Source organism: Lichenostomus cassidix, chromosome 8 (assembly GCF_008360975.1).
Source record: "Lichenostomus cassidix isolate B80296 chromosome 8, HeHo_3.0, whole genome shotgun sequence".
In the NCBI taxonomy this organism is placed as follows: domain Eukaryota; kingdom Metazoa; phylum Chordata; class Aves; order Passeriformes; family Meliphagidae; genus Lichenostomus; species Lichenostomus cassidix.
The window spans coordinates 1-24,008 of record NC_139489.1 but is presented as its reverse complement, the minus strand read 5'-3'; the positions used below and the strand labels follow the sequence as shown (position 1 = coordinate 24,008).

General features: G+C 41.1%; 2 protein-coding genes and 1 non-coding gene across 3 annotated transcripts; all 3 read left to right on the top strand.

Moving 5' to 3' along the window:
* The first annotated feature begins 269 nt into the window (after positions 1-269).
* On the top strand, positions 270-12,574 carry RABGGTB (Rab geranylgeranyltransferase subunit beta). Its single transcript, XM_085067327.1, has 9 exons — positions 270-432; positions 921-1,028; positions 2,027-2,224; positions 4,499-4,604; positions 6,089-6,141; positions 6,260-6,370; positions 9,437-9,562; positions 10,376-10,525; positions 11,575-12,574. The coding sequence occupies exons 1-9, from the start codon at positions 430-432 to the stop codon at positions 11,713-11,715; spliced, it is 996 nt and encodes a 331-aa protein (XP_084923453.1). The 5' UTR covers positions 270-429; the 3' UTR covers positions 11,716-12,574.
* LOC146433569 (small nucleolar RNA SNORD45) lies at positions 1,189-1,271 on the top strand. Its single transcript, XR_014853900.1, has one exon. It is a non-coding gene; the product is annotated as a small nucleolar RNA SNORD45 (small nucleolar RNA).
* A 1,372-nt stretch (positions 12,575-13,946) lies between the features above and the next one.
* On the top strand, positions 13,947-18,965 carry NAA20 (N-alpha-acetyltransferase 20, NatB catalytic subunit). Its single transcript, XM_085067329.1, has 6 exons — positions 13,947-14,152; positions 14,292-14,316; positions 14,405-14,495; positions 16,070-16,205; positions 17,177-17,322; positions 18,610-18,965. Exons 1-6 carry the CDS (start codon positions 14,100-14,102, stop codon positions 18,693-18,695), a joined length of 537 nt encoding a protein of 178 aa, XP_084923455.1. The 5' UTR covers positions 13,947-14,099; the 3' UTR covers positions 18,696-18,965.
* The last annotated feature ends 5,043 nt before the right edge of the window (positions 18,966-24,008 follow it).

The window sequence follows — 24,008 nt, the reverse complement described above, 5'->3', positions numbered from 1 at the left end:
GCCCCGGATAGTTTTAATTAGGAAGCAAAAGGGACGGTTCTGAACAAAAGGACAGTTATCTTTACCTGTTTTACCTGGGACTAAATTCTTGGATTTGCTTTTCCGTAGAGGTGAGGAAGGAAACCGAAATTATTTCTAAATGCTGTCCTGTTTGCTGTAATGGAAGAAAGCGCATAGCTGGAGTTAAGCGTACTTTAAATTTACTACCTATTTCAAAACCGACTTTAGCTGTTCTGCCGTAAGTCAGAACGGCACTGCCACTACCGGCCTCCTGAAGGGCGCGGCGTAGCGCCGCGGGGCCGTGGCTGGCAGTGCCGTGCAGTTCCGCGCAGCCGCCGGCGGGCGGGTCCCGGGAGGGCGCAGCGAGGCCCCGCCAGGCCCCGCCGGCCGCCGCCTTCCGCTCTGCCTCTTCCTGTGCGTGCGGAGAACATGGTGGGTACAGGGGGGCCCGGTGTGTTTGGGGTCGTCTCTTCTACGGTAATGCGTTGTTTTCTAGCGCGCGGCTGTACCGGCTTTGAGGGAACGCGGATCGCACCGGGTCCGGTCCGGGGGGCGCGGCTGGCGCCCACCTCTCCAGCTCCACAGCGGCCCCGGGAGCGCGCGGGCTGGGCCAAGCCTGGCGGGGACGCGGGGGCGCTGGGCGGCAGGGCCGAGCCCAGGGAAGGGGTCCTGTGTCCGGCGCTTCAGGTTATTACTGGCGAGTTGGTGTTATTTCTTAGCATTATTGCAAGGTTCGGTTCGAAGCCTCTCCCCAGGATTTAACCGGGTTGAACAGTGATGGCGTGAGATATGCAAACTAGGGTCAGAATAGCTTTTTTTTTTTTTTCCCTCAGAGTCACAGTCGCACATGTTGACTGAATTATACCAAGTCGCTGAAACGTTTTGACCTGACATTGCAACTGACTTGGTGCTTTTTACAGGGGACACCGCAAAAGGATGTTATAATAAAACCCGATGCTCCGAGCACATTACTTTCAGAAAAACATGCGGATTATATAGCGTCATATGGAACAAAGAAAGATGATTATGTAGGTATCAGTTTGTTTCAGTACAGTTGTGATTTTGTTCACAGTAATAATAACGTTTATTTATTGGCTCAGACTTAAGGGTTTAAATGCATGTTGGCAAGCTAATGGATTTTTACCGTTATCCAGAGTACAAAATAAAGATGTATTGGCTATTTCTCTAGGTCTGTGATGAGTTTTGGCATGTATTATCTGAATATAAATTTGAAGATTATAATTTTAGCTCTAGGATTATTCTGAGACCTGAGAAACAGGCTACTTGCTTCTTCATCCACTAGAATGCACAAATAGAGCTGCATTTGCATGTAATACTTTTGATGGGACAACTAACATCAATTTTACGGTCATAAGTGATTGGATGTAGCCCACAATAATGGTATTCCAGTTCCAGCAGGTGCACATTGTCAGTAACTGCTTAAGGGAAGAAAAGTTGCAGTTACCTTTACTGTTCACAAAAGCAAGCACTCCAAGCAGTGTTGCTTTCGATTGTACTGCATGTAGGAAATAATCTTTGTGCCCTGTAGGTGATGTAATCAATGTAAGAGAATTCAATACAAAATTTCACTGCATAGTGCAACTTCAGATTGTGAGAGTTTTGGCACTTGGAAATAATAGACTTGTTGAGACTAGTTGGGGTGGCAATTTGAAGGGTTCCTTGAATGCCAAGATAATCAGTTATGATGTGAATTGGTGCCCAGCTACTTGTATGTGCCTAATTTGACATTGAGGCTGATGCTTTGAACTAGAAAAATACAGGGGAGAAGGGAGTGTACTATGTATAGATACATACATCTGCATTTTCCTGTATGTATGAGTGTGTATCTACACGTGAGCATGATGTGCAGGATATCAGTGAGTTGCTGATACGCAGTCATTTGTTAAATGGATGGGAGATGATTGACCGACTAGAAATTATTTGTGAAAGTTAACTAATGTATTTTCACTGCTCTATATTGATGGTGTGCTTATGTGATCAAGAACTAACATAATGCGCTGTTTAGGAATACTGTATGTCAGAGTATTTGAGGATGAGTGGTGTATACTGGGGACTGACAGCAATGGATCTCATGGGGCAGCTGCACCGAATGAACAAAGAAGAAATTCTGTCATTCATCAAATCGTGTCAACATGAATGTGGTGGAATAAGTGCTAGCATAGGTCACGATCCTCATCTTCTGTATACCCTCAGTGCTGTCCAGGTAAGTGTAGCAGGGTAATTTTAGAAAAAGGTGTTTGTGATTAAGATTTAGTAATTGTGGACTTACGAACCAGTTACTGTTGGAAGCCAATAGCAAAAACTATTACAGTACCTTACTAAAAAAAACGGAGGGACAGAACTTCAGGATTTAGCTGTATCACTTTGTAAAAATTGTCATATTTGGGTATATTTTACTTTCATTGGTCAATTAATGGTTACTGCATTCTATTACCAATTTTGTAAGTTATCTTGAAATACTCCTTAGCTACAGGTTTTACTGGAGTATTTTATAGATGATTTTGGATTGTATAAATTCTTCTAGGTGTACATTGCGGTGAAAAATACATATGACCAGAATAACGGTTAAATATTGATTCTGTTTTTATCTGGGTTTTTGGGGGGCTATAACTTAAAAATTACACCAGTCTACTGAGCTTTTTATGTATTTATTTGGTGCAATGCAACCATCTCCATTATGGACTTATTTTCTCACTATTGCTGGTAGGTTTTTTTATTCTGTTCTTTGTCTTGTTTTGTTCTTCTCATGCAAACCATTGTGTGAAAAAGTACTGAAAAGGCTCAAACACTTTTGAACAATTGGCTTGATTGTTTGCCCTGTGCATCTCTCACTCAGTCTTGGGATGAAATATTTTCATGGCGTTACAAATAAATAATACGCCATTCTTTTGTAGGCAGAAGCTCTGCTGGATTTAAGGTACTGGGTTGGAACCCCTTAGGTAGGACAGAATTCTCTAAGGTTTGTATTTATTACCACTTTAGCGCTAGAATTACTCTGAATCCTCTGAGTACTGGGAAACTAAAGTTTCTTTAGGCTGTGATGTCTGAGCTTTTCCAAATTGTCCAATCCAACTGCTTTCACAAATTCCAATTGGAAAGAGGGGGGTTCAGTTTGAGAATGTTACTTTACACATTAGAGAGGTTAGTTCTCAAATATATATTTAATATTTAAGATATTAAATGTGAAGGAGATATCTTCATGTTAATTGAATTTAGCTCTAGTTGTGCAAACTGAAAAAGTGTTCACAAGTGCTGATGTAAAATTTAGGTGGTAAAATTAACCAGCATATCTTAATGAGTATGCATGGTCTTAGTGAAGAAACACTGTTTAGTCCTGTCTACATATCCAGGATGTTTAAAGGGTCATGTCATATGTTTTTGTGGTCACACTTCATAGTAACTCGTTCAGATTTGCGTTTAAGGCACATGCTGCAATTATATATTTTCTGCTTGAGTTGTACTTTTTTTTTTAAATTTTCCGTAAGAGTTAAATTTTATCTAACAATTGAAAGATTCCAGCTAACTAGGTTTGAAGTCATAGTGTCCAGTGTTTTTCAGGCCTGGCACTATAATATTGCTTAGTTTCAACTAGTTGGTTGTTTTGGTCTTTTTTTTTTTTTTCATTTTGTTATATATAATAAATTCTTAATTACTCTGTTTACTGATTATGCAAGTTATGAGTAAAACCATGAAGTAAGATGGGGCTCAGAAGCAGTATTGTTGTTTTCACATGACATTGTGTCATCCTGGTTTACTGGTTTAAATCAGTGCTGGTTTGGAAAACTGTATTCTCTCCTGTAACCTTTCTTTTTCTTCCAGAATATATTTACTGTACAATTGCTATATAGTTATAGTGTTCATATTTTTTTCTTAAATTATTGCATTTTCGTTCAACTTCTTATGCTTAAAACTGGAATGTAAATAAAAATCTAATAATTTGAAAGTAATAGTTGCTGACAAGCTTGCATTGTAAGTGGAATTAGTAACTAGCTGCGTAACGTACGCATATCCAAGTAGCCGCAGTGCAAAACTACAAATTGGTACATCTAAGACGTCATTGTCCCATTACAGTATTCACCATAATCTAATCTCTGTTCTATGTATTGCTACCGTAGATAGCACATATTATAAAACAAATAAACCTAGTTATGCTTTTGAAAGGAGACCTCCACATTGAAAAGTAACAAAGCATGAAAGAGTTCAGCTTAAATTGTTTGTATCTCCCTTTGTAAATTTTTTAAAGTTTTTAGACAGAGATAATCTACAGTACAGAGACTAACTACTAAAGCGGAAAAAAGGTTTTTTTAAGTAAACCTTACCAAATAGTATTCAGAGTCAATTAAATCAAGTCTTTTATAAATCCATGCTTTTTTTTGGTTAAGATATAAATTTTTTACATTTTGGCTTCTCTTTGATTATTACTGGGTCTTTTGTTTTCCCCATATTCTTATTACTGTGTCTTTTTTCTCCCCACCAGATTCTTATCTTATATGATAGTCTTCATGTTGTTGATGTGAATAAAATTGTTGAATATATACAGAACTTGCAGAAAGAAGATGGATCGTTTGCTGGAGATGAATGGGGTAATTTTTAGATCTTTTAAATGTAGTGTCTAAAGTTGACACGTGTACATTTGTAAACTTAAGTTTTCTTGGATGGTCTTTTTGCATATGTATTGTATGTGAACACTTTTATTTTCCGAGTTATGAAACAGAAGGGTTTGTGAAGGAGAGAGTTATGTTTCATTCCTTTCATGAATATTCTAAACTTCGGTTCCATTCTTGTATTAAGAATAAAGTGTCCAGTTCTTAAAGAAGAAAACTTCTGGGCATTTGTAACTTACCAGTACTTTGATATACTAGGTACGCTGTTCCGTAAGGAATGTTTTATACTTGCTATTTGATGGTAGTCAGTAATGATCTGTATCAGTAATGATCTACATGCATGTCAACTGTGAAAGGATTTTTCAGTGTGTGTGAGTGAGAAAAACTGGGTTTGTACTCATGAACTTCTGTTAATACCGGGGTTTTTTTGCACATACAAATTCTTTATGAACAGACATGGCATTTTTCAGCTGTGACATAAATATTTAGTCACTCTCTAAGTATTTATCACCATGGAAGACCTAAATTTTAATAAAATCTATCGCATACCACTCATGTTCTTGTTCGGGTAAAATTCAGCAATGGAGATGTTAGCAGTATATGTGCTGCTGTAAAGGTAGATGATACGCTCTGTGTTAAATCGGTTCATAGTTTGCTGCGCCCTTTTTGTTGAAGTATTATCACAAGTCCGCCGATTGCGCCATGGATTGATGTTATTTCTGAGAGGCGTGGCTGAAGGAGGGTGATACCCGATGCAGGACAGAGCAGCGCACGTTTGGCTTATGTGTTTCAGCTTGTGAATTTCTTAAGAAGAGAAGTCTTGCTTAAGTACAACCAAAAAATGAATGTTTGCAGCTCAGTTCAATTTTAGATTGTGACTTCAAGTATTAATTGCTTGGAGTTTGTGCTACAAGAGTTATATTTGACTTGAAAAGCAATCATTCTGTTGTAGGTGTAGTGGCTTTGTATTTGCTTGCAGGTACAAATATGCAAAGGAAACCATGTAACTTTAATTAGTTTTCTCTGAAACAAAACAATGGCTTCTACTTCTGCCTGGATTTAAGGCAGAGCAAGAGTTGTCTGATTGTCTTTGCATTATTTCCACTACTCTGCAAGTATCTGTGGAGCACTGTAGATAAACTCTAAAATTCAATAGTTGTGTGTAAATTACCATGAGTAGAATTTATTTGGATATATATCTGTCAAGCTCTAAATGAGTTGTTGATTTTTATGCACGGTGAAACATACAGATCAATGAAATGGTAATGTACGTTTTCTAAATTACTGGGGAAAGAATTAATAAGCTGGAAAATGAAATTGTATAGGGAGATTTTTTAGCTGATTTTTGTTGTTTAGCATGGAATATAGTATTTTTACATTTTGTTCTGTACTTTGGGTAGTGATTTAAACGTCTGTTTGTTGAAAAAATAATCTTACTTCATTCCTTACCCCCCACATTATAGGAGAAATAGATACAAGGTTCTCTTTCTGTGCTGCAGCAACTCTTGCACTTCTGGTAAGTCCTAAAGCATCGCTCATTTGAGTAAAGAATCTTCTCTTTGGTAGTGCTGAAGTTTAAGTAGTAGATGAACTTGGTAGAATATCAAGCACATTAGTTATTTTCTGACTTTCAGGGAAAGCTGGATGCTATTGATGTGGGAAAAGCGGTGGAGTTCGTGTTATCCTGTATGAACTTTGATGGAGGATTTGGTTGTAGACCGGGTTCTGAATCACATGCAGGACAGGTGAGTTTTTCTTTGCATGGAAATATTTTAAATTAGCAGTCATCACATACTGCATTTAAATGTTTCTTTACAACGTGTATCACTGATGGCAATTGATGGACCTTGTGTTTCCAAATGCCTGATTCTAGTATCTTGGTTTAAAAACATGGACAAATATGTAACCTAATCTGAGAAGTCAAGTTGAGACTCTGGAGTTTATAATCTAGATGCAAAAAAAGAATCTTAAGGGAGCAAGTTTTAGGATTGTATTGCAGTCTTCACTTAGTGATGTTGAAATTGCTAGCATGAGGATTTTTAGAGAATTTGAAATGGGTATCAAGGGAGACAGTGGACAAGATTTATCACTGTTTCTGACACATATCATAATGGGACATAAAGGTCAGTTGTGTAGTATGTTTGTTTGAGATTTATCAGCCAATGAACCCAAAAAAAATGAGACCGGAATCTTATCAAGCAATACTTCATTTTTTGAGGAAGATTAGTTTTAAGATGAGATACCTAATTTACTAATGGGAATATTTATGAGCTAGAATAAATATTATTCTAAGTGTTATGCAATGTTATTGGTGGGAATATTTATAAGCTAGAATCACTAGTGTTACGTGCTGTTATTGGTGACGGTGAGTTTGAAAAATGCTCAGTAAAATCTACTTGAGAAGAAAATGCGGTAGTATAATTGGATCAAAGTAAGGGATCTCCTGAGGAAGACAATGTAAATAAGTTCTTCCAACAGAAAATTTACCTTTCCTATTTTTATTTCTTCTCATGGAAGCGTTTATTACACTTAGCCTGAATGTGTGGAAAAAAATCAACTTTTAATGGTGTTGCAGTCACCTGTTTATTTTGCATAATTATGGTGAGTAATGCCATAGCCAGGATTCACCTCATCACATTAAAATACTGGAGGCATTTTGTTGACAAATGTGTTGGGATTCCTGCCCCTTCTTTGTTTAAAAACGTTACATCTGGTGCATGTACTTGCCTTCCAAATTTGATGTACAGTAGCATTGCCCATATAGTCAAAATAGCTGGACCATGTTCTAGTATTTGAGGAAGTTTGTTCAATAGCTGAACCCACTCTGTCTACACGTGGCACTTCTTGTGAGGATTAGATGTGTTGTGCTTATTCACATACTCCTTAAAAAGCAAACACTTTCATTTCCATGGAAGTTCAGAAGTTTTCTGGGAATGTTGCCAAACCTGATCTCCTTTTATGACTGCGTGACCTGCCTAGAGGATGAGGGAAGGGTAGTGGATATGTCTGCTTAGACTTGAGTAAAGCCTTTGACACCCTTTCCCACAGCGTTCTCCTGGAGAAGCTGCAGTCCACGGCTTGGAGAGGGCAGTCTTAGCTGGGTGAAAAACTGGCTGGGTGGCTGGACCCAGAGAGCAGTGGGGTATGGTGTTAAATCAAGTTGGTGAAGGCTCACAAGTGGGGTTCTTCAGGGCTCAGTTTTGGGGCCAGTCCCATTTGATATCCTCATCAATGGTGTGGACAAGGGAATCAAGTACATCCTTAGTAAGTTCACAGGCAGCACCAGTTTGTGTGGGAGTGTTGATTCATGTGAGGCAGAATGCTCCGCAGAGGGGTCTGGACAGGCTGTATCCTTGGGCCAAGGCCAATTGTGTGACATTCAGCAATGCCAGGTGCCGGGTCTTGAATTTGTGTCACAACAATGACGTGGAACACTCCAGGTTTAGGGAGGAATGACTTGAAAGGTGCCCTGCAGGAAAGGACCTAGGGCTGCTGGTGGACAGGAGCTGAACATGAGCCCAGGTGTGGCCAGGTGGGCAAGGCCAGCGGCACCTGGGCTGTAGCAGCTACAGTGTGGCCACTGGAGCAGGGCAGCATCTGTCCCCTGTGCTGGCCACTGCTGGGCCACCTCCATTCCTCCTTTACTTCAAAAAGGATGTTAACGGTGCTAGAGCATGTCTAGAGAAGGGTGATGGAGCTGGGGAAGGGTCTGTAACATAAGGCCTATGAGGAGCAGCTGAGGGTTAATGGAGTGTTTAGTCCTGAGAAAAGAAGGTTCAGGAGAGCCTTTACCGTTCTGCAACTGCCTGAAAGGAGGTTGTTAAGGTGGGGCTCAGCCTCTTCTCCCAGTCGGCTGGTAACAGGACAAAGGGAAATGGCCTCAAGTTGCACTGTGGGAGATTCAGTTTGGATATTAGGAAAAATTTCTTCACTGAAAGAGTGGTTAAGTATTGGAAGAGGCTCCCTAGAAAAGTGAAGGTGTCTCCATCCCAGAAAGTGTTCAAAAAAGACGTGGCACTATGTGATATGGTTTAGTCATATTAGGTTAAAGGTTGGACTTGATAATTTTAGAGGCCTTTTCCAACCGTAATGGTTCTGTGATTCTTGGCTTTCTGTGCTTTGCTGCTTTCCTAGTGACCACATGAAATGTGAGCAAAGTAAGCTGTTGCTCTATAAATGTTATCTTTCAGGAAAAAGTTACTAATTTTTAAATTAATTACTAAAAAGGCATTAAATCAATGTAGGTATATTACATGGCACTTTGAAAGTAAACCTGATGGGACTGAATATATGTGGAATTGCCGAGATAATTAATGTTTGGGGTTAGCCTGTTTCTGGTAGGGAATTTGTTTGGTCTTTAGTTTACTCTCTGCATTTGGGTAAGAGGTAGGTACAGGAACAAGCCATAGACTGGATGCAAAATTTTGATAAAGGCCATATGCAGCCTGCAGAAATCAGTTTGACTACTCTGGCTTGAGAATCTGTGTTCTTAAAATAAAACTGTATGGCTCTGTCAGATCTCCTAGGATCACTTTCCAAATACTGCATTAGTGTCTTATATTAGTAAAATATTATTGCTATGTAATGAAGTAGTGTTACTGGTACCAGTTTTTTTTTTTTTTACAAAAGCAACTGTAACAGTAACATACTTTTCTAAAGGAAAAGTCTTTGAAACTGAAAGTTTAAGTGTGTGTGTGCTTATTTTGCATTGTGTACATGACTGTATTGCTGCTTTGAGATGTTCCTGCATTTAGTCTGCTAAACTATACTTAGTTTTTAAACACACAAAAAATTTATGTCTGTAATTTTAGATCTATTGTTGCACAGGATTTCTGGCTATAACAGACCAGTTGCATCAAATAAACGTTGACTTGCTGGGTTGGTGGCTTTGTGAACGTCAGTTACCTTCTGGAGGTCTCAATGGACGACCAGAGAAGGTATTCTGTGGCTTCTTTCCTTTCTTGAAACCTCAATAGAGATTGTTTTTTCTAAAGCTGAACTACTTCTGGAAAATGTCATTACTTCTATAAAATGTCTAGTAAATGTTTCAAAGAAGTCAGGCCTTCATCTTGCTTCCTTATTTTGTTACTAACAGTTGTCATGCAGTCCTTAGCTATGCTTAGTTTGAGTCCTCAGCATAGGAAAGTACACACAGTGAAGGATGTCTTGCTGACCACTTGAGCCGTTAGCCTGTTAATCTGGCCCTTGAATGTTTTCCTGACATTGGGAATGATCTTTTCTATAGGATTTGTACCAAAATCACTGTTTTACTGGATGTAAACCCCGAGTGTCATAGTGTTCCACATCACAGTAGTAAATTATGTAATCTAAAATAATCTCTGTGAAATAGATAATCAAATAATAGAATCCCCTGCTGCTTCTCCCTGCCCCCTCAGTATATACAAATAGTTGATAAATTCTTTGTATTTCGTCCTGAAGAAAGTCCTGTGGTTTTTTAGCTTCTCTCACAGAAGGTGAGAGCTTTAAAAATTACATTCTTGTGGCCTTCTTTCTTGAATAAGGGAAGATTTGAGAAAAATACTTTGTGTTCCCGAAAACAGAAGCCCTGAAAGGAGGCTCCATCGAGAAACTCTCTTTCACTCCAAAGATACTCTTAAAGTGTTGTGTCTCTGCAACAGTATTACGACAGCACACCTGGTAATGTGCAGAATTACCAGTAAAATTTGCAAGTGGTTATTTGGTTATCTTTAAAACCCAGTAAAATATCAATTTGCTTCTCTGCTTGCCAGCTACCTGATGTATGTTATTCGTGGTGGGTGCTAGCTTCTTTGAAGATGATCGGTAGGATACGGTGGATTGACAGAGAGAAACTGCGCTCATTTATTTTGGCTTGCCAGGATGAGGAGACTGGAGGATTTGCGGACAGACCGGGAGATATGGTAAATAATATTTTTTCTAAATAAAATACACATAGTTGAAAATCAAGAAACTCTCTTTTACTCCAGAGATACTCTTAAGTGTTGTGTCTGTGCAACAGTTCTTAAAACAGGAAGAGTTTTGTATTTCTAAGGAGCCCACGGGAAGACCTTTTCTCTTTTCAAAATTCTGCAAGAAAAGCCCATCACTTAAAGTCTAAATATTTTTCTGGCTTTGAGATTAAACTTGAGTATTGAAATATTTGTGTCTTCTTGGAAGAGCAGCTTTGCAGCGCCTTTTCTCTGAATGTAATGAGAGCACCTTTGTGAGAAATCTTCCATGTTATATTCACAGTCATTTCATATTGTTTTTACCTGTCCTCCACTGGTGAAGCAGGCACTCCTGTAGAAACGCCATGTTTTTGCTTTGTTCCTGCAGAAATTCATTCCTAACAGACCCTGTTGTTTCAGGGGCTTTTGTTTCTGGGTTGTCTTTTCATTTGTTTTTGTTTTGTGGCGGGGGGAGAGGGGGTGATGGTCTTGCGATTTTAGGAGTAGGGGTTTGGGGTTTTTTTGGTTGTTATTTATAGTTCTGGGAGGTTTTCTAGCAAAATAGGTTGCTGCTTCCCTCTCAAGGTCTTACAGTATAGCTCTGTATTTGGAGACCATTAAATAGTATTATGATGATGAACAAATGGGGAATTTATGGAAGTGTTACTTGTAGATGATCCAGTTTACTTTTAAAATTTTAATTATCTTTGCTTCTACCATCCTGTGATATTGCACTCACTGATACGTGAGTGCTTTCTGTGTAACTCAGAGTTGAAAATTTTCTTAGCAGCAGATAATTGACAATAATCCCTGAGTAAATCATAGTATTGTAAATGCCTGCTATGGAAATTGTCTTCCCTGTCAACACACATTAGCAAAATTGAAAATTTTTCAGTTGTATTGTCTTCCCCAGCCATGAAGATTTTCGGTCCTCTTGCTAGCTAACAAAAGTTTCATTCCATACAAGTGAAAAGCTGATTGACTTTTGTAAACGGACACAAGTTTTTTTTGGTTTCTCCCAGGTGGATCCGTTTCACACCTTATTTGGAATCGCTGGACTATCTTTATTAGGAGAAGAACAAATTAAGGCTGTCAATCCTGTATTTTGTATGCCAGAAGATGTCCTTCGAAGAATAAATGTACAGCCTGAGCTTGTAAGCTAAGCCTTGTAGAGACCAAAAGTTGATATGACCAGTTGCTTTGGTTTTACTAATTTATAATCTCATATGTGAAACTGTCAGCATATTCTTCTTTCAGATGTGTTTACATTGTGGAAGTAAAGCAATAGGTTTGCTGTGGACTATGTCACTTTATAAATTGCAGAAAAAAAAAACAGAACAGGCTGGTTCTTACAATCTGAGTGTAACATGTTCTTTTGGTAATATTCTAAGGTATGTAGGAACATTTCTCATCTGTATCTAAATGTATGGGTCTTTTTTTTTTTAAATTTCTTTTAATTCAAATCAAAGCTTGACTGTGTGAATGCTTAATTTTTCTATTCCTGTAATATCAGCCATGCTAGTACTGGTCTTTATGCGGGCCTCTTTTAATGGTGGATCATGCAAAGCACTTTAAAAGAATAGTAAAAAGAAAACCCCAACTAACAAAATCCTACTTAATCCATGCACTTAATGCCACACTGTTGCATATTTAATTCTTCCTGTTCATGTTTGCCATCATTTTTGTACACTGAGAAACAGCTGCTTCTTCTGACAGCAACTGGTACCAGTAAGACCTTAATTATGGTTCTTGTAAATATAGAAATGTCTTCATTTATTCATGAGTTCCTTAGACAAAATGCCACTGATACTTGAAGTACAGCATACCTTGTGTATGTGTAGTGAAAGTTGCTAACATTAAGCATTCTAGAGAAGGTCTCTATAGGACAGTGACTTGTAATTGAATAAAGAGTTGATTTTTAATTTGTTGCTGCGTTGAAATCCTGCTTTTGTAGCTTATAAGACAGTAATTGTCAACACTTGATTATGGTGTAATTGAAAATAAAACTAGCTGTGGAAAATACTTGTTCTCTGAAGAATGAAATCCTTTTTGTCTTCACAGAAGTGGTAAAATTGCCGCTTAATTTACATTCCACACATCCTTGCTGAGACTGAATGGTATTCCACTCGTAATATGTAGTAAAAGGCAATGGTGAAGGGGAGGAAGTCTTTGATAATCTCTGTACTTGCACTTAAGTAAGGCCTAAACATATTTGAGCTGTACTTCATTCAGCAGACATAGCCACACAAGATTTGGCCCGCAGAGTTTTCATACTAGCAGAATTACATATTGATGTGTAGTCATGTAAAATAAAAAGCTGGAGTCACTGAAGAGAAAATACTGGTTTAGGCTACAATATAGGGAATTAATTTGATAATGGTAAAGAGTAGTGTAACCATGACCAGCTTCTGAACGAACTTCATTTACAGTAACAGAAGTGCCTTTTAGCACTTCAGAAGTAAAGTCTTTATCTTGAGTACCGCAACACAGTCTGAAGATCATTTTGGCTTTAGAGTTTGTCTTAGTCACAGCGGTCAAGTGAATGGTTGAGCATTTTCTCCTCTTAAGGGTGTGTCATGATACCATTCCTGTAGCTCTGCAGGAAAGGAGTGCCTGAAGTGGTAGATGGTTACAAAGCTATACATTTAGTAACACCTCAAAGGACCGAGAACTGGCCTTAAAATGGTCTATTCCTTTTCACAAGTTTCACATCACACTTCCACCACCATCCCGAAAGGCATAGTCTCTTCCTGCTTCCAGCAGCTCTGTCATCCCACATCACTGTTGCACTACATCTACAGACCTTGAATCAACTTTGATCCTTAAATCATCAGAAATGTGACAGATGTCAAATTGCCATGCTCTGTGTGCCTTAGCATCTCCCGATTCCAAATTCTGGGTCAAGAAAGGTACGTTTCATTGTCCCAAAACACGTACCCAAGCTCCATTCGCTGCATCTCATGCAGAATTTTCAGACAAAAATGAAACTCACAGTATGGGCTCAAACGTTTGAGCAAACTTTCCTTCAGATTAACTGGAGAGCGATGTGGGTCCCTTGCAGTGGCAGCTGTCTTCAGAAACAGCTGAGTATTGGAAATACAGCGATAGAGGTGAGAGGCATGGCACAGCAGGCTCTGCGGAGTAGGTGAATGTTTCTGGGCAGAGTGGACTTCTATATCGGAGCGCCAGAAGCTCCGCGCATCTGCTGGTACTGCCGCCCCGCCGGGCCCCGCCCCACCGCGCCTCGCTCCACTACGGGCCGGCTCAGCTTTGGCAGTCGCCCCCCCCGCTCTTTTCGGTCGGGGATCCTGCGCCGTCCCGGCTCCGCACGGCCCGCGGCGGCAGCTCTCGGGCGGGGTCCAGGTCGGGGCGGTTCTGCGAGGCGGGACGGGACTGAGGTGGGGCGGGGCAGGGCTGTGGAAGGAGCGGGGACGCCCCTTCCGCCGCCTTTCCGTAGAGAAAGTGTCCCGTGTGCGCGGGAGCGCTTCCGGGGCAGCATCCTCACCGTCGACTCACCGACATCGTCGTCATCGCCGTCATCATCATCATGACAACGCTTCGCGCCTTCACCTGCGACGACCTCTTCCGATTCAACAACATGTGAGCACCGGCTGTCCCCTCTCTCTGCCCCCCTAGCCCCTGCGCGCTTCCTCACCCCGCGGGGTGCTCGGGTTTCCCCCCGCCGGCCGGGCGGGTGGGCCCGAGCCCGTGGTGAGCGCCGCCCTCTCTTCCCCCGCAGCAACTTAGACCCGCTGACCGAGACCGTATCCTTCTCGCCGGGGCAGGGGCGCGGGACCGGGTGCGGGCGGCGCAGCCGTGGCGGCCGCAGTTGCTCCTTAACCGAGCGCCCAGTACGGGATTCCCTTCTACTTGCAGTACCTCGCCCACTGGCCGGAGTATTTCATCGTCGCCGAGGCGCCTGGCGGGGAGCTGATGGGTTACAGTGAGTGCCGGTTGTTCGGCGGTGACGTCTCCCTTCGTTGCCTATTTCGGGCATTATAACTCGGTAGCTTTTCCTACGCTTCGCGTTTACCATATACCCAGCATGGAAGAGGAACGCTGCGTTGCATCTTTCCGTTTCTTAAGTATCTAAGAGTGTTACGTAGGACTCCTGGCAGTAACTTCCAGTTTGATGTTCCTAGTGCAGCGAGGAACCTTGGCTGTGGTAACATCTACTCGGATTTTTTGAATGGCTATTTCTATAATGTGGTATTGATGCCTTAAAAGCTGATAAAAAAAAGAGGCAGACACAGCAGTATAGGGGGAAAAAGGGTATTACCTTGGTTTTAATAGGATCCCAGGCGCACCCTCGTCAAAGGTGGAAACACGCGGAGGAGCACACCCGTGTACAGCGCGTATACAATTTAATGGACCTTACAAACTGGCATACCTATCTAAAATCTCCCGATAAGAAACGTAACAAGTGAAGTAATTGTCCCGCTATTCTAATTATCCACCCCCAAATGAGGCTACAATTTAGTTTACACCGACATGTTCCAGAGAGGAGCTCCGGCCAAGGCCGGAGCCTCTAGTTCTGAGATAGTAGGGATGTTTTGTCTTCCCTGGAGAACCCCGAACTAGGCTAAATATCAGAATACAAAGGTTATAGAAATGTAGGGCTAAGGTACAGGGAGTAAAAGGTGCAAGGAATGGGAAAGGGTATAAAATGTATAAAAAAGGTATAAAAAGAAAAGACAAAAAACCATCAGGCATCAGCATTAAGTCCCTATGCTCAGGTCTAATGTCATGCAGTCAGTAAAAGTGCTGGACTTGGATTTTGCATTGCCCTTTAAGGGAAAGCTGGGGTCCTGGATGTCATTTGCCAATCTGCTGTGGAATATTTGTGCTTTTCAGAAATCATTCTAAAGAGTACTTCCAAAAGGTGGGGTGGGGCAGAGTAAGTCTTTGAAAGGACCCAGGAAATAAAAATATTTCACATACTAAAGCTGAAAGTATGTTTGCTGTATAGAACATTTCTATCCAGTTGCTTATTAGCAGTGATTGTGATATCTATAGAAGCGTGGTGTGGAAGCATTTTTTTTCCCTTAAGCATACCAGGTTTGCAGGGCCTTAGCTTTCTGTTGCCAGATTGTCAGAGCTTCCCAAGCTCTATTCCCCATAATCTCCAAAAGTCCCAGTTGCTGGGATGGTAGTTTTAGGTTTCTAGCCCTCTGCTCCTCTGTTACTGTAGTTAAATCTTAAATTTTGGTCAATGAGACACTAATGAGAAGTGCTCAAAATTTTCATTTAGAATTCAGCTCAAGGTAGGAATTTGCAAACTTGTTTGTATTTTGTTTACAGTAGTCAAGAAACTGCGGCAATATTTGAGCAAATTGAAATTTTTAGTGGTAGTTGAATCACGGAGTGAAAAGGTAGATACCCCTGTTGGAGGGGTTTACCACAAGCACTGTAACGTTTGTTTATCCGTGGCTTATTCCTCTCGCAATGAAGTTGTGTGGCTGTGGGCAGCGTGTTACCGTACAGGTGCCGCCGTGCTGATGCTCTGTATGTTCACAGTCATGGGCAAAGCTGAAGGCTCTGTGGCTAGGGAAGAATGGCACGGACATGTTACCGCTCTCTCTGTTGCACCAGAATTTCGACGGCTGGGTTTGGCTGCTAAATTGATGGAGCTACTGGAAGAAATTTCAGAAAAGTGAGTAATATGTCTATCTTTAAATGTGTCTTTTAAAGTAATATTTTAAAGTAGTATTTCTACAGACACCTGTACCTGGCTTACATGCAGAATTTTGCTTTACGTAGTGTTGTGATTTTCTGAAATTCCTCATAGTTGTAGAAAAAGTTATGAAAGTTACTTAGCAGTTCAAAATCTCAGGGTTTCTCTGAAAGCCAATTTGCCAGAGTGAGGAGGATGTACCCTGAGTTACAGTAGAGATACTGTGTAAAAGAACAGTTCTTGACAGGAGAAGAGTTTTGTGAAAGTCAGAACTGTTTCCTGTAGGGCTTCCAACATACTTGTTCAGTAGTTGTGGGCTTTGCACAATGCCCTCAGGCACAAGCTTGACCAATTTTTGTACCGCACATAGCATTTTAGCTCGCCATTCTGTGCTTGATTACTTGTACCTGAGAGAATTTAATTTACCATCAGATGAACCCACCAGGAAATGTCCCTAAGTGATTCTGGTAGGGCAACCCTATTGCGGTTGGTAAAAGTAGTAAATATTACAATGATTTGAAAAATTTGCCTTGTGAGGTTAAGGGGCTGTCTCCTCTTAGCCAACTGAATTGTGTTACTGATTCCACTCCTCTTAATCCAAGCAGTATAAAATGTGGAAATTTTTTATGCAAATAATATAATATGGATATAGGCCTGTGTTGGTGTTTAGCTTGCCCTGTTCTTTCTGTTCATGCTGTTGAACCCATTGACTGGTGTAGAAGGACTGTTTGACTGAAATAAAATGATATATGTGTCTAGACTTGAATTTTCTCTTGGTAAAGGAGTCTATCTGTTATTACATCGTGAAAGAGGTTTGATCACTGTAGTACATCAGATTTGCCTTGGTTTCATTACAATGTATGGGTTATTGCTTAGAAATACATTTACCTGCTATTACTCAATGTGCTTTGTTCATTTGTTTGGTTTTTTTTTTCCCTCCCCTGCTAAAGAAAAGGTGGATTTTTTGTGGATCTCTTTGTGAGAGTATCGAATCAGGTTGCTGTAAATATGTATAAGCAACTAGGCTACAGTGTGTACCGGACAGTGTTAGAGTACTACTCTGCTAGCAGCGGAGAGCCAGATGAAGATGCTTATGGTAAGTTCTTGTTCTGTCTCAAGTTGAACGGAATGACTCTCACGTTGAGGGTTTACTGGGCTCGTTTGTAAGACTAGTATTAGTTTTTGGCATATGAAACAGTTTCAGATAGTTGCTGATTAATGAGACTTTTGTATTCCTTTGTAGACAACTTTTCCTACTTAAGATTATATCAGTTACAAATGTAATGTTGCCTCTTACACATTTTGTAGAATCTCAAGCAACTGCAGAACAAGAATAAACGAGAAGGAACGACAGCGCTTTCTTCTTTTCATGCCATAACAGGGACTTGAAATTTTGTTTTTCTCAGATGTGTAACTATAAATTAATAAGTGTCAGTGGTCAACAGCGGCAGAGAATTGTGTGACATTTTCAGCCTAAAAGGGAAGAAACATGTAAATTCAAGTGTGTTAATGTTAATTCTGTTAACAGATATGAACTATCGGGTGCCTCATCTTTATAGATTTTTTTCCTTTTAAGTATCCTCCGAAAGCATTACATGTCCATGCCGTGTATTATTTTTGTTCTCGCGCTATTTATTTGAGAGGTAGGTGCGCTGTGAAATATAAGGGCTATGCACAGGTATCGGCCACTGTTGCGTGTGCCTTAAATTGTATATTTGTCCCTTTTGCTGTTATTTGCTTTCTATTCAGCTGAGTTTAATGAAGTGGTTTGTATCAGTTGATATCCATTCCGCTGAACATTAAGGACATTAAACTATTAGTGTGTCCTGAGGAGAGCGATGAAGATGATGAGAGGTCTCAAGGGCAAGACCTAGGAGGGGCAGCTGATGTCCACGGGTTTATTCCACTTGGAGAGGAGAAAGCTGAGACAAGCCCTCATCACAGTCTACAGCCTCCTCAAAGAGGGCAGCAGATGAGGGTGTTGATCTCCTGTCTGTGGTGACCAGTGACAGGACAGGAGGAGATGGAGCAAAGCTATGTCAGGGCATGTTCGCATTGGACACTGGGAGAAGGCTCTGAACTGAGAGGCCGGTGGGTAATTGCAACGGTGTCTCCAGGCAAATGGTCACGACAGCAAGGCCATGAGAGTTCAAGGAATATATGAATAATGCTCCTAATAACATAGTATAGTTTTAGGTAGTCCTGTGTGGAGCAGGGAGTTGCATCCTTACAGGTCCCTTGCAACTTGAGGTAGTCTTAAGATTCTAGGAAGACTAGATTATTTTCTTGATTAGAAATTATCTTGTTTTAATGGAGAATTCACTTAATGTGAGTTTGTATAATGACTGCATTACTATAATATAATTTTTTCCTTTTGCTGTAGATATGAGAAAAGCTCTTTCCAGAGATACGGAGAAGAAATCAGTTATACCTCTGCCTCATCCTGTGAGGCCAGAAGACATCGAGTAACTCTAAGTTGTGGTTGTCATGCAGTTTCCTAAGCGTCCCGTTCCAAGTCCCCTAACCCCCAAGAATTTACAGTTGAGAAGTTTAATGCCAAATCTTTTTCCCAAAAAATATTAAAAAGCAATGCTGAGAAGCAGAGTAACATTGCTTCTGTTGGTAATGGCTGTATACTGCCACTACTGCCACACTTACTGTATTATTTTTCCTTTTAAATACTCTATTATTTTTTTTTTTTTTTAGATTTGGAGACTATTAAAATGGACTTACCTACTGTATGGTGTTTTCTGGTTTTCTTTCAAATCAAAATACCTGAATTCAGCGACAGTAAAAACTCCTGAAACGCATTTATTCACAGCCACTGAAAATGCTGTACAAAACCCATGAAACATGGAGAGAAGTCTTTTCCATCTTCATGGCAGAGGCACGGGAATGAACTTAGATTCACCGTTTAGTTGCATAAGCCACAGAAATTGTCCTGTGCATAGCTGCTGCAGGCTGGGGTGGGAACTGAGAGCAGGAGGCATAGGAGAGCAGATTGTCTCGTGAGGGAATCTGCAGGGGATGAGGGTACCATAATGTAATCTAAATTAATTGACAACATTGTTTCCCTGGCAGAAGACAGAAGACAAAACAGATCCCTCTGGGTCAGGCTATCAAGGATATCAAAGGAGATCAACCAAGTGAAGAATGAGGGATCTATTCCCAGTCTGCAGCAGACACGAATGATGTACTGTGAGCATGTAATGTGTTATGAGCAGGTATGAGCCTCAGCCTAGGATGTCTACATCTTTCCCGGGCTCTGTGCTATATTGTAGACACGACACAGCGAATCCAGGCAACGTGAGGGAAGTGCAGATGTTCAAGGAGTCCTTTGGATGAGGTTTGTTTTAGTATCATCAAGAGAAATCATGTGCATCAGCATGTGAGGTGGATTTAAGGTCGTCTTTTTGTCATTGTTTTTTCCTTCAGCTCCGAACTTACGTGGTCAAAGTCTTTACTTTGAGAAAGTAGGCTGTGCACGTGTTATACAGTCTACATACGGGTAATAAGTATGTGCAGGTATAAGGCTAAACAGGTTATTTAGCGTCCAGTACTTAATAAAATATTTGGAGAAATGCGTATCAGTTTTGGAATCAGCGTAGCCCAATTTGTAGCGTAAGAAGCAGTAGCACCCTCGTTGAAAGCCAGAGGTTTTTAAGTGTTGAAAGCAAGGTTGTTCTATATTGAAATGGGTATAGACTGGGTATGCAAATTTTTCTATGTATTCAGCCAGATTTTCAAACCATGGGAAATGTTGTGTAATGGAAAGTATTTAATGAAGTTTTTTTTCTAGTACTTATAGCCATATCTGTAAGTTTGTGCAGCTACAGATTGGCATCTTGGGGCTGGATTCTGTGTGACGATGAGCAAGATGGAGAAGTAGCAATTCAGAACTCCTTTGTAAGCACTGATAATTTCAGGCCTTTAAAGCTGCATTCAAAGAGAGCAGATATCAGATGGGAAGAGCAAGTAGCAAAAGAGTAAAGAAGAACATGGTGAGCAAGGGAAGTCCTTCAATTTTTGTGTTGTCCATGTAGGATTTTGATCTTCCATCAAGCAAGAAAAGTATCAGGATGTAAAGAATGTAGGCAATGAAATGGCAATAAAATAGAGGGGATGAGAGCAGAAATCCTGTGGTAAGTATTGGAATGTTCCTGTCTGGGTTCTTTCTTCATTGTTTGTCAATTTTTTGTGGTATGATTTAGGCATCTGAGAGTCCTTGAAAATGGTGAATGAGTACTCACATGAGTTGTTAAAAGAGGCCAGGGTCCTTGAGTGTGCCATTGTCACGGGGCTTTACACAGGCAGCAGTTGCTGTGACACAATTGTCTTCTGTGGCCTGCTTCTGCAAGGGTGGGGTATGCTTAATGTTTATTATAATTTCCAAATAATAAGAAGGAATTGTGCTTTTTTCTCTCACACACATAAGGTAAGCAGTTGTGTAGAAGAACATGGAGTAATCAAAGAGCAAACAAAAATGTTGTGTGCAAGGATGCTGCATCTTTAAGAGAAGGACAGGAAAGTAGTTTAAGGCAGAGATGTCATTGTATAGCAGAAAGAAGGGGGGGGGGACGAGGAGGAGGAGGAGTTGGAGGGAGAAGATGATGATGAGGAGGGCAAAACAGGCTGAAAGTATAGATATGACCTGAATCTATTTTTAAGAAGAAAAGAGCATAGGAGTGAAATAAAACCTTTCAAACACCTTCCTTCTGCCCCTCTGTTCTCCTTGCTGCAGCAGTGCAGGGCAGTAGGGAACGGGGGTTATGGGCAACTGTTGTTTTTCCCACGGGAGATGGTTGTTTGCAAAGTTGTCCAATGTGAGTGCATCTCCTGAGCAACAGATGTGTGCCAAGTGGTGCAGCGTGGGTCATTCTTGCACAGGGTGAAGTTCTTCAAGGACAGGCTCATTTAGTGTGCTGTTGTCCACGGGCTTGTGGTGGATCTCTCTGTCCCCGTGAACCTGCACAGGCTGCAGGGGCACAGTGGCTTCACTATTGCAGTCACCACGGGCCACAGAGGAATCTCAGCTCTGGTTCCTGGAGTGCCTGTTTCCCCCTTCTGTGGTGACCTCAGTGCCTGGCTGCAGAGTTGTTCGTGTCCTGTTTTTCCAGCTTCTTGTTTTCTGTTTGAAGTTAGAAATGTGTAATGAATTGTTTTGTTTCTTGTGAGATATGATATCACAGAAATGTTAGCACCATTATTAAATGCCCCAGCCTTGAGCAACAGCACATATGTGTTTGGAAGCAGCAGTGACTGGCTGTGGCAGACATGGGGGAAGCTTGTAGAAAGTTGTTTCAGAAGCACCTGTTGCAGCCTCTTCCCCCCTGCCCCTGCAACAGTAGCCTAGCTTGTCCATGGAAGCCCAACACAGAGAGATACAGGATTGTGACATGCAAATATGAGTGTTGTATATAGAAATGAATGCATGTATGTCTGCCTGCCTGCCTGCGTATGAAATATAGCAAGTAATTATATATCTATGATTATATCTGCTGCATCAGTTCTTCCAGGAGATCCTCGTTGCCCTGTGTCAGTGGGGTGTGGTGGGGAGAGCACCTGAGAAGTCAAGCTTTAGAGAAAGGAACATGAAAGTATGTACTATAAGTATTTTTATTTAGCAGTCAAGTGCCTGTCAGCATAGGGGTAATGCTTCTGTATAGTCCCTATGCTGTCAGACAGTCCCTAAGATGTGTATTCCAGGTAGAGAGAGGGAGATGTGGCCATGTTCATTGTTGTGGGTGAGTAACAGTTTTTATGTGGTCCTTTGTTTTTCTTCCTTCAATATCATACTTGCAATATTTGATTAGATGTGGTGTCCTGAAGCAGCAGTTACAGCAGTTGCAGCTGTTGTTGTGGGTAGTGAATAATTGAAATGCATGTAAAGAACTGATTGTTATGATTGCTATCAGTATAGCTTGGTGCTCTTAATCCCACAAAGCAGGTTTGTAAAAGGTTGAAACAGTCCTTTTTTTTTCCCAGAAAACCTGAGTGAATGGATTGAGGTAACCCAGAGGTGATCTAGTGTATCCTGAGGCTTGTTATGAAGTGTTGTCAGATGGTTTTTATGATGTGAAGAGCCATTTGCTCTGGTGTGCAGGACAGAAGGGTGGAAAAGTTTGTTCCCTGTGTAAAAGAGGCCCCGTTTGCAGCCTGGTTGAAATGTGGTATTGTAGCTGAAAAGTGTGCATGCTGCAGGAATTGTGTCAGATGAAAGGTGTGAAGAAGCAGAGCTCTGTGTGCACTTGGATTCCTGGAAACTGCCTATCTTACACGAGGGTGGTGATGTGCCATTGCTGTGTAAAAGAGCCATTGATTGCCAGCCAGGTGCCCACAAACAAATGTGGGATTTTGTGTTGTAAAGTTGTGCCAATGGCAGGATTTGTGCCACACAGAAGCTGCTAGGAGCTAGGCCTGAGGCTGGCCTTGGACTCCTGGGTATCTTGTGCCAACTGTATCCAAGGATTTCCTAGGTGTTGAAAAGAGGCAGTGGTTTGAGGCAGGTTTGATCAGCAGGAAGAGGAAGGGAGATCACAGTCATGGGCCATGATGGAAATCTTTTCAAGTAAGAGATGTTACAGTTGTACTTTAAAGGATAAATACCTTGTGTGGCTTATGTGGCAAATAAGATGAGATGAATGACATGTTGCCAGTGAATTGTAAAGAAGTCATCAGTGAAGGTGCTGACATGCAAACCTAAGTTATCCCCTAGGTTTTGAGAAGGATCCCTGTCAGGCTGCAGTGTGTTGGTCTAACCTAATACCAGAGCTGTGGTGACCATAGAGGTGTTAATTGCATAAAGGGAAGTAAAGTATCGCTCAGATGTTTTGGTTACAGTGATGGGAGTTCATCTACACCAGATACTTTTATCAGAAGCATGGCCTGGGCCGTTCACATGTTCAGACTGAATGAATTTACAAGCAGCACCTGGAAATGATCCCTTTGGGCATTTTCCTTGCTTCCATGTGATGTGGCTGAGTTGAAGAGCGATTGGAACAGAGGCTGAGAATCAGGCACCATGTGAGCTGTGTGGCATTTGCTCTCGTGTTTGAAGTAAACCTTCTGAATCATCTTTCAGTGTGTCATATTGGAACAGGGGAGGATAGTTATTGCAGTTATTGTTTCTTCAGCACCATGAGCTATGTTATTCCTTGAACATGGCATTGAAAGAGTTAGCAAAACTTGTTTGCTTCTGTTAGGCCATTTGGAAGCCAAATGTGTGTACATGGATAATTGATGAGGTGCAGTTCTGTAAGGCTTGTGTAATGGAGCCTTAGGAATCAGATGTAATCCTGAGATGTATTTCTGTAGGCTGTGCATGTGGTATGCAGTTGACACAGAGGCAATAAGTATGTGGAGGTATAAGGCCAAGCACCTTATTTCCTGTTATGTATTAGATAAAATAGGTGGAGAAATGTGTACCAGTGCTGAGATCAGCATAGGCAAATTTTTAATGGAAGAAGCGGTAGCAACATCATCGACAGCCAGAAGTTTTCTAGAGTTGCAAGTGATGGTGTTCTTTATTGAAATGGATAGAGAGTTGATGTGGCAATATTTGTATGTATTGAGGCAGATTTTGAAAGCATGGGAAATGTTGTGCAAGGGCAAGTATTTAATGAATTTTTTCTACTGTTTCTAGCCACATGTGGAGGTTTTTGCAGCTATGGTGGATGGGCATGTTGTGGGTGAATTGTGTGCTGTGATGAGGCAGATGGGGAAGTAGCAGTTGAGCAGTGCTTGTTGATGAGTGAGAATTGCAGGTAGGTCCTTGAAGGTGCA